This window comes from Aplidium turbinatum, chromosome 15 (assembly GCF_918807975.1).
Source record: "Aplidium turbinatum chromosome 15, kaAplTurb1.1, whole genome shotgun sequence".
In the NCBI taxonomy this organism is placed as follows: Eukaryota; Metazoa; Chordata; class Ascidiacea; order Aplousobranchia; family Polyclinidae; genus Aplidium; species Aplidium turbinatum.
Genome location: NC_137486.1, coordinates 13,899,540 through 13,910,281, shown reverse-complemented (window position 1 = coordinate 13,910,281; position 10,742 = coordinate 13,899,540). Strand labels below are relative to the sequence as shown.

The window sequence follows — 10,742 nt, the reverse complement described above, 5'->3', positions numbered from 1 at the left end:
CTTATTTGCTGCATTTGTAGAATATAAGTTAAGTAAGAATACTACAACACAAAGTAAAGCTAAATGTAGTATTCAAAGCATCTCCAGCAATGGCATCAATAGGCCTAGCCTACTCTAAAAATATAGCAGGTTCATAATACGTAATAATAGTCAGGCCCGGATTTAGGGGGGGCAGAGAGTGCAGGTGCCCGGGCCCCCCTTTTGAAGGGCTCCCCGACGTGGAAAAAATGTGATTTTGTGTTGTTTTTTTTCAGCCTTTAAAGTTTTTACAAAATTCTGTGCAGTGCAGAGCTGTGCAGGGCTGGATTAATGCTACTGTAGACGGAGAGGTGGTTTTTCGCGCCTTTGGCGCAAAAAATTTTTTTGCACGGGGGGGGCCCCCATCGGCTAAATCCAGTCATAATAATAGTATATAACACATAATAGTATATGCAATGCTCAAAATTGCTAAGTCACAATTACAGAAACCAGAAGAACAACATAGCTTACTTTATGGTTAGTTTGTTTTGGTTACCGGTATTGTTTGAGCATTTCAAAAGGTCCTCACTGTCGTATGTAAAAGAATCCAATCTCTTCGGCGCACCAAGTTAATCCAAATTTAGTCAGAAAAATCCATATTGTGCTTTTGGCAACAGAATTGCGTGGATTAAATCGTTTCAAGCATCTTTAAATAAACAATGCTAATATTCGTTAACATACAGTATTTTACTTAACTTTAATTTAATTGAAGTTGCAGTGGCAGTAGAATGAACATACTAATAGTTGTTTTGCTTCAAACTTTTTTGCTGTTCTTTGCATGTGGACACAGGGTTACTGAGCAGGAAGTCAACGTATTAAGTCGGCACAAACGATATACAGGAAAAAAAGGTGAGTAGAGCAGTGGGCTACGGCATGGACTTCTAAATAGTAGAATCTGGACTGGAAACGCAGTGTACAACAGTTGGCCAAACAGTTGGTACAACAGTTGGCCAACAGCCAAGTTTAGGGTTAGTTACTAAGGTATCCAAAAACCTCCCTTAGCGAATAACCCTAACTCGTACAGTGCTGGTACTGTACGAGAAGGGGTGGGGCAGCAACTGAAAAAGCACTAAACTAAGAACTGGTAACTTTTTGGCCAACTGTTGTACACTGCGTAAAGTCAGTTTCCAGTCCAGATTCTACTATTTAGAAGTCCATGGGCTACGGGTAGCCTACATGAACACTTCATAGTTATTTTCTCCTCAGCGGTGCAAACAAAAACGGCAAGACCAACAAGGGTTGGTTCAACTATCGAAAGTTGAGTTGGGTAACAGTAACACAATTTAAGGAAAAATTCAACAATTCTCTGTTCAGCAGCACCCCTTGACTTGTATTCACATGCAACAACGAGTGGAAGGTTTGATTTTTCAATCACTGCTGCAGGACCTGCATAGGTGATTCAATGCCTAGCTAGGATATCTATAGGTACAGTATACAAAATTACAGGGATTAAATTCCAAGTAACTTGTTCGTACGTAGTTAAAAATCTCCACAAACAAACAATCAGGTCTCTTTGGCGACCCACTGTAGTCGTTAAAGTTCGTGGCTACTACTAAGTTCATCTTTGAAGACAGTTTAACTTCATAAACTGCTGCAACAAGTTTTCAAAGCTACCAATAAATTTTGCTTTCTTGATAATGCTTTAGTTTTTTATCACTAAAATGGAAACAGATAGCTTTAAGAGCAGCCTGCCGCATCTTTGGTAAATCATAACTTTATAAAACTAAAATAGGCCTACATAGCCTACGTTTGAGCTTTTATGTGATTTTAGTGCAACGGTACAGAGGCTCTTGCAAAGGAGTGCTCACAGGAAGAAAAGGACACATTGCCAGTCCCAACTACCCATTTTCTAACTACCCCGGAAAGGCAAGATGCAAGTGGACTATTGTTGTTACCAGAGGATTTATTGTTAAGGTAGCTTGCGTTGATTCAAAAATGTCTAATACGTCTCTCCTCATCTTCCTAACAATAGCAATACTGAATTATAGGCTAGCCTACAACGTTAAAAATTCTAAACTTTTTCAGAGTTTTGAAGATATAGGTTATTGAAGTTCTTTTTCTTTTACTGCAACCTTTGGCACAAAATATATGCTACGCAAATTTATTGTAAACGTATTATCATTTTTTTATCAATATACAAGTTGGGTAGAAAGGTAAAGTTTTTGGTTTTATCAATATTAACATCTTTCAATGGTTTTCTAATTATCTTTGCAGTTGACATTTACGTTTATTGTATTATTGCTCCTCAAGGATTAAAATTTTCAATGACAGAACTTAAATTTTTTTAAATTGTGACAAGATTCAATCAAGGTAGTAATATTCCAAGGTAGTAATATTTTTATAATATTCCAAGGTAGTTGTATTTCAACATGAACAAACTTTAAATGATTTTTTTTCCAAAAAAAAACTTTGTTGCATCATGAAGGGTTTTCATGTTGATTAGAAACAGCAATGACATATTTCTTAAGACAGTTTCCAACATTTTTCATTTTAATTTAATCTTTTATAATATCTTTTATAATATATTATAAAAATATTAATATATTATAATATATTATTTTTATAATTATCTTTTTATAATATCTTTTATAAATTATTTTCCCATTCTTTGTTGCATCATGAAGGGTTTTCATGTTGATTAGAAACAGCAATGACATATTTCATAAGACAGTTTCCAACATTTTTCATTTTAATTGAATCTTTTATAATACTAGAGTGTAATTGTACGAATAGAGTGTAATAGATTGAAGATATAGGTTATTGAAGTTCTTTTTCTTTTACTACAACCTTTGGCACACAATATTTGCTACGCAAATTTATTGTAAACGTATTATCATTTATTTATCAATATACAAGTTGGGTAGAAAGGTAAAGTTATTGGTTTTATCAATATTAACATCTTTCAATGGTTTTCTCATTATCTTTGCAGTTGACATTTACGTTTATGGACATGGAGAACGGCCCAGCCCAAATTGGAGGAGATTGTGGCCAAGACTCTCTCTCACTGCATGATGGACGAAATGCATCCTATCCTTTGATTGGAGATCAAAAGTTGGTTGTAAAACACACTTTTTGATTAGTAAATCTATTGCAAATTTTGACTAGTAAAAGTTGTGTTATTAAATTTTTTTCGAACGCTAAATAGGTTTTTAACAAAGAAAACATAGTTTGAAATTATACGTTATGATTGTAGGTCAACAATAGATCACATTGATTTTAGTGATAGATTAATTCAAATGATTAATCGATTTCTTAATTATAAAGTTTTAAAGCATTAAAACACTGAATTTATTTCTGTTGTTCTTGACTTACGCCGGTCCACGCTAACATGGACTACTGTAAGATCAGCAGGCTAAGGCAGATGTAGCCTGGTAGCCTGGTAGCCTACTGGTAAGTAACTGCATTTATAACATGTACGATTATACGTAGGCTACTGTACCTACATAAGAAACATGTTTTTGATTTGGTCAAGCGTTTCTCAGGTCTACGATATAATCTGTACCAGCTAATGATGCTATGCATCTGTAGCTTAGGTCAAAACTGGCCCGTGTCTATCGCGTTAATAGGCCTACAATTTTGCACATTACAGATATTGTGGCTACCAGACGAAATTCAATCCAGTTTATTCCACATCAAACATAGTTTATGTTGAATTTCGTTCTGATCAAGCAATGGAAAGAGGAGGATTTTTGCTTCTTTATCGAAGAGCATATCCACCAAGTAAGTTAACGACATTTTGTCGGTAGTACGAAGTAATATTGTTAGATGTCCTTATTATACCTCCTTGATGTCAACGCTGAATATTCATTTGGTGTAATAATGTCTACTGTATGATTGTGAGCTAAATATATATTGCATACTATTGATCTTCTTCTTTATTTAATCTTCTGGCACTGAAGATTAACTTTTTTAACACACAAGAATGGCAAAATTTACGAAACTGCACCGAATGGGAAGTGAAGAGTAATTAATCTTTGGTCTTATCATCGAAGACGTTTAGACCTTTCGTTCTATTTGGTGGTGGACAGAGAGTCGTACAAAACACAATAATATAACAGCAAGAAAACAATGATGACGAGAAAAAATAGCAAGAACGTTTGTTTCTTTATACAAACGAAAGACTGAGCTTCAATAATGCCATTAAAAGTTTTGTTTAGGCTACTTCTCGCTTCTATGACATTTTCCTGAGTATTTCGAGACGAAGAAAAAGCGAAAGCAGGAAATTGTAACGTGCAACAGTACAATCGCCTTGCGTGGTTTAGTATTCTTTTCTCAGTTGATGAGTATCTTCCACAGAGGACGCATTCGACTGTGATTTTGAAATCGCCAACGGCTTATGTGTTGGTTGGAAACAAAGTCAAGAAGATGACTATGACTGGTCCTTCACTAATGGGCCTACCCATACAGGAAAGAAAAATATCACCGGTCCACAGACTGACCACACCCTTAAAACCAGTGGTTAGTATTAAAAAAGTCTTATTGGTTTTATCTTTTATTGGCCTATCAATATTTTGCCGCGCAATTTTCAGATGTGTAAGATTATGCTTGTTCCTATACTGTAGTAATATGTTATCCAACAGTTTGTCGAAAAATATATATTGTAGTTTGGGTAAACGCCATTTCTCTAAAACGACATTTCGTACAAAATTTCCCAAAAGGAGCTTCAGGGCTATTGATGAAAACCGACCTCTATTAAGAGAAAATAGTGTAGATTTTTTAGGCCGGCTTTCCAGATAAATTTTGTATGAAATGCTGTTTCGATGGACTGTTTGTATTTTCGATAAATTGTCGATCCGATGAACAGACGTTTGCACGGAAGAGTGAGGTCATATGCTCACAAGGTCGTGGTTTGTATCACATTGAAACCAAGTGATTGTGTTTCACTAATTACTTAAGTCTTTGAGGATGGATGCGAGATTGATTGCCTTGTCTCTTATACACCTAAATCGACATCTTGAACCGCCAGACATAAGCTTTGCATGTTATTGCGATCGACACAAAATGACATCGCTTTAAACCAGTGGCCGATACAAGGAGGAGGGGCAATTGGGACGATCGACCCCCTAAAACACAGAAAGTAACTTTATTCACGGTGTACTTGCAAGGTTTGTTTAATGTAGACCTACACATTATTTTGTTTTCTTGAAATCGCCCTACCCCCCTAAAACTACTTGTGGATCTTCCCATGCTTTGAACCACGAAAACATGTTGTACATGGTCACCAGCATGATAATTCTAAAGTCTTATATTCGCAGAGGGCGTATACGCTTACATAGAAGCAACAAACAAGCCTGTGAATTTCACAGCAATATTGATTTCCCCACCTTTGGATTTATCAAAAGCAAAAGCATTTTGTCTCACGTTCTGGTAAGTTAAATCACAAGTTACTAACAATTTATGTGGTAGATTTGATTGGACTTGTTCGACCGTTTAAATTGTTTGTAAATATGTGTAAACTATTCTTGTGATAATTGTTGGGAAATTCTCAAGATTCTATTTTGGAGTGAAACAAGTTTTACATGCTTTGATAGAAGTGGTTTCAGTTCAGCTATATAGGCTACGTGAGTGAGGTGAAAAAGTTAAAAGTATAAAAAAATCAATTAACTTGTAGAATTTCACAGCTACTTTAGTTCTCTCGCTGACCGCTATAGGGGAATAGTTTTGTCTCAACCGTTAAAAGACACATAGCCTACTTGCAGCATTTGATGTCTGACAAACGAACACTGATTTACTAATTTTAAACTAAATATCCTTTTTTAGGTACCACATGAATGGTACTAGGGTCGGCTCTCTGAATGTCCATCAAGCGAGAGGGGAGTACGTTGAAAATCCGATAAATAGTAAACTGATTTTCAGTTTAACAGGAAGACAAAGCTCTTTTTGGAAATTGGGCAAAGTGAATATTACAGGAGGGACGGGAAACGCAACGGTAAACTTAAATGCTTCTGTGTAGCTTTCAAGTTTTTTTGTTTTGAACTTAACTTTAACAACCATCAAAGCTAGATGGACTAAATTAAATTAAAATAAATATAAAAAACAATCAGAAAAATTGAATGGATACGGGAATGAGAATTTGCTGCAGGCAGATCAAAGACAAATCATTAAATCAATTCTGAAGACACATAATTTACCGCCAAGCACAACGTTGCAGCATATTGTTAGCAATCACTAATAAAAGGCCTGATAACTTGCCCAGAATGACATAATTATTTTAAAAAATATGTTAGAAATATTATATTTTTCTGTATCTCTGCTATGCAGGAATTTCTTATTCAACATATTTTTACAATGCAGTATTGTTTGTTTATTTAAGATATTGTTTTCTGGTGTTCGTGGAAGAAGTTTTGCCGGTGACATTGCAATTGATGATATAGCCATTCGAAAGCGTACGTGCCCTCCTACAAAGCGCCGTAAAAAGAAAAAGAAGCCTCGAGTACCCATCACAACAACTACAAAAACAACTACTACTACAACTACCAAACCTGCAACAACCACTCTCGCAACTGTGCCTCCACAAGTAACCCCAGGCTCTGTACGTATGTCGTCACATAACCGTCAATGCAAAATTGAGCACGATATTTTAGTTAAGACTTTATCACTTATTACAGCCAAAAGATACTTTCTCGGGATTATGAAGTGTGTTGCTTGCTAAGATATTTATGATAATTTTTAAACGCTTCATCGATTGGCCTAACTGCTCAAGGCAGAGAATCGGTAACAACGCAAAAAAGTTTATTGGGCAAAGCTTGCAAAACCTTTTCCTTGATTCTTAAACTGTGTCAACAGTATCAATCGTAAACTTCTTGAGTAAACTAGTCCCCTATTCCAGATTCATAATCTTAGTTGGTATATTTTTGTATTGCAAGCAAACGAAATCGCACGATCAGTTACGTATGTTCAGTAGCGTTGAAAAGGAAATTCAAAGGACGCTTGATCCCCGGCTTGGCATGCTTTTATAGGCAGGTAAACATTCCAAGGGGTCCGGGAACTTGAAGAGAGCACTTCGTATCCGTTGAGTATGGTGCATTTTCTTAAAAGTGTCTATATTTGGGGCTTGAGAGTGTCATTGGCACAGAGCCCAAATTATGCTCTCAACGGACCAACGTATGTTCGTTAGGTTTTTACAACAGAAATATAAGGATTATTGCCAAGTTTTTTTTTTTTTTTTTCGGAAGACCTGTTTAAAGAAATTTCAAGTTTGGTTTGTTTTAGTTTTAGAATCAAAGTATTATACGATAGATCAATGTTTCTTCACCATAGCGCCACTACGCACTGGTGCGCCATGGAAGGTTACCAGGTGCGCCGCAGAAAAATGCAATGTTTTCTTTTAAACCTATATTATTTCGGACTATACTGTATTTGTACAATTTCGGTAGATATGCTTTCAGTTTCTGTTTGCTGGATTGTTCAGTTTCTTAAATAGTGTGATATTTTGTTCAAGTCAATTTCCAATTTTTTTTAACCAAAGTTGTGCTGTGTGTTTTCATAATTAGAAATTATTACACTATTAAGGCTTTAATTTTTTTATAAAAAAAAAAAAACTTCTTTCTCATTCGGCATACCTCATTGGGCATTGCCTATACATTATACAATTAGTTAAACATTATGCCAACTATGAGGCCTATGTAATAAAAACTTGCAAGAAATCCAATAGAAATACCAGTAATATCAAAAAAAAGCTGCCTCATAGATACTATAAAGTTTCTCAATCCAAACAAAAAGCGACAACTATGAAAATATCCTATCAGGCGATACAACCGCGAAACATCACCATTAAGTGAACGTCACTTTCATGTCTTTTATTTTTGCCGTTCCAACTTCTACTTAGCTTCAATATTTTGTTTAATTTTTATTTTATAATGTTTGAGCAAAATAATAATGGGTTCACAATAGGCCTAATAGTTATAAGATGCTGATGATAGTGTCTCAACTGGACATTTGTTGTACAATACTTACATATAGATGGATTGGTTTTGTAGGGTCCTTCTGATTGCCCGGAAGGATTTTACTCTTGCAGAACACGCCATAACTGTATTGATCTTGAATTCTGGTGTGATGGCATACAAGTAAGTAGGTTATAGTCATCTTTAGTCTAGCTTTATTACTTCAAACCAATAGCATTTCATTTGCGCAGACTTGGGCAAGTAGGGTACAATGGTTCTGCTTGGTTTTATCATAAAGTAAAACTAAAGCAAGTAAATTTATCAACATTGAACCTAAAATTCACTTTAAATTTAATGCAGGATGCATTCAATTAGCGTCAAACAAATAAAAAATAGTTTTTGACGTTTTCTACTTTCTAGCGACGTTGAAGTAATGAAAATGGCAGCTTTTGCTTCCTTGGTACCATAGCGGAGTTATGTGTTTCCACTATTCCGTGCACAGGAAAGTGACTCGTGTGTACCGCAAGGGATTGAAAAATTGAAAACTTCATCAATCTGAACATAGAATGGGGTCAACTGGACTGAAACTTCATTGCAAAATCTATTTCGAAACCAAACGATTCAAAGACAAATACTTAAAAAAAAGTTTCCAGCAGCCATGATCAGTATTCTACTAGTCTACTTTATAGTTAAAGCAGGCCAACCATTTTTCTTGAAAAAAATAAATTACAGACTTTTTCCTATAGGATTGCGCAGAAAACGATGATGAGGAAAACTGTGAAACTCCATCAACATCTCCAGCATTAGATTGCTGTAAGTCATCATCTTCTACATTCTACAGCATGTCACTTCGTATCGATTTTACTGATTGATGATTATTGACTTTCTTGTAACACATTAATTTAGATCACATAAATGTATATCAGATTTAGTCTACAATAAAAATATAAAAAACTTACCTTTTAAGGCAGCTAATTAAAAATATGTCTGTACAAGTTGACAGGACGGCTTTTGATACATGATTTTTATGATGTTTCATGCCATGCTACAACTTTAACTATGAGGCATAGTCATTAGCTCTCGGCCAATTTATGCAGACCTGGATCATTTTATGCAGACCTGGAAACATTTGTAAACTATTGATAAGATTATAAGCTTTGGTAGAGAGTTTGCTTTTTTGAACCATAGACAAGCATATTGATAATATTGTTGGATAGATTTCAGCTTCTGGAGCGGATGGTCTGAATGTTCTGTGACCTGTGGCGGAGGGAGTAAAAAGAACACGCGGAGTACTGTCAATGGAGAAGCTGGTGATCCTGGATGTGTGGGAGTTTCTTCGATGGCAGAAAGTTGCAACACTGAGCCCTGTCCATGTGAGTTGACATTTCTATCGGAATTTCTGAAATTTTGTGTTTTCCTGATAAATTTGCTTTTGTTTCTAAAAAGTAAAGCTTTAAATCTAAAGCCATTAGTCTACTTGCGGTACATTGAACAGTTTATAGTGTTGCTTCAATTGAATGAAACATTAGAATAACGAATGGAATTTTCTCTCATTTGCACTACTCTGTATAAAAACATTCAACTCCTGCAAACCAAATTAGTCCTGTTTGCATTAATTTTGACATGGACGTACGTTCGATCAATGTAAATAAGACGGTTTCAATAGCTGGTTGCTGAATTTTAATAAACAGTAAGGTATAAGCTATTATATCACAGTATAAGCTCCAGGCTAAAGTTTCTAAAATTACTGTTGAAGCTTTGCAACATGAACCACGTAATGGATAATAATCCTTACGAATCTCAAGTTAAGCCTGCTGAAGAATAAACACTACACAAAAAAAAATTATCTTGAGTTTTGTACGTTCCTGGGCTACTTTTGGCCGCTGAATCCAAATCTGGGTTTAGTTTTTTCATACTGTCAGCAGTTTTTGAGATATGTACAATATTACGTATTTTACATGCGGCAACTAAATACGTAAAGTCTTAATATTAAGTTTTCATGAGGATTTAAAAAGTGATAGTTTTATTATAAGTTTTTATGCGAATGTTTTTTGCGGTCATGTCAGTAGACGAACTGCATAAAAGGCATAAAACGATTTTTTCGAGAACTTTTTACTCAATGAGACCTAATATCGTGGAACTTGCCATTGCCAACTTTATAAAAAGTTGCTATTTTTGTATGGTAGACCCAGATGTGTCACATCATAGAATAGGAAAAAAAGAGAAATCAGTTACATGCCCGATCATCCACTCTCTAGTCTAATTGCTTTGGTTCCATATAATGAAAGTCTATCCGTGTTTGCACTATCTATGTTAGTCATCATCTAGTGCAGTGGTTTCCAACCTGGGGTCCGTGAGAAAGCATTTGGGTGTCCGACTGTCCGTGCAGTGGCCGAGTGGTTAGCGCGTTGGGCTCGCAGTCGAGAGCCTGTATGTTCGACTCCAGCCACCCGCACTTTCTGTTGTTTCTCTGGGCAAGAAACTTTACGATAATTGCCTCTACCCAGTAATCGATTTCGAGGTGCAGCGTGGGTCAGGTGTATGTCGGAAGGCGTACACCGATGCATAGCGCTCAAGTCCGCTTTCCCGCAATGCAGGATAAAGATATGAAAAACAAAAACAAAACGTGGTTACCTGGATGAATTTTGAAAAAAAAAAACGAAAAGCGATCTTTTTACTTTCATTCCTCTCTTTAAATGCAAATGTGTCAAGCTCAAGCCCGCGAGAATAAAACTGTACCGGTATGCATTAAAATAAATCTATGCTGCTGCCTACAGTGTGTACATTGACCTTAAACTACATCTCAGTAAAGATGACCAAATTGATTTGAGATCAAAATAG

At 35.7% G+C, this 10,742-nt stretch overlaps 1 protein-coding gene across 1 annotated transcript in view; it reads left to right on the top strand.

Annotated features, from left to right (window-relative positions):
* Positions 1 to 735: 735 nt before the first annotated feature.
* LOC145784263 (uncharacterized) overlaps positions 736 to 10,742 on the top strand; it is a 37,700-nt gene continuing 27,693 nt past the window's right edge. Inside the window, exons 1-11 of the mRNA XM_082596051.1 lie at positions 736 to 867; positions 1,790 to 1,932; positions 2,948 to 3,069; positions 3,608 to 3,738; positions 4,315 to 4,476; positions 5,274 to 5,385; positions 5,779 to 5,947; positions 6,332 to 6,550; positions 7,998 to 8,084; positions 8,648 to 8,714; positions 9,119 to 9,274. Of these exons, the coding sequence (XP_082452177.1) occupies positions 747 to 867; positions 1,790 to 1,932; positions 2,948 to 3,069; positions 3,608 to 3,738; positions 4,315 to 4,476; positions 5,274 to 5,385; positions 5,779 to 5,947; positions 6,332 to 6,550; positions 7,998 to 8,084; positions 8,648 to 8,714; positions 9,119 to 9,274 (1,489 nt within the window). The 5' untranslated portion in view covers positions 736 to 746. The remainder of the gene's footprint in view (positions 868 to 1,789; positions 1,933 to 2,947; positions 3,070 to 3,607; positions 3,739 to 4,314; positions 4,477 to 5,273; positions 5,386 to 5,778; positions 5,948 to 6,331; positions 6,551 to 7,997; positions 8,085 to 8,647; positions 8,715 to 9,118; positions 9,275 to 10,742) is intronic.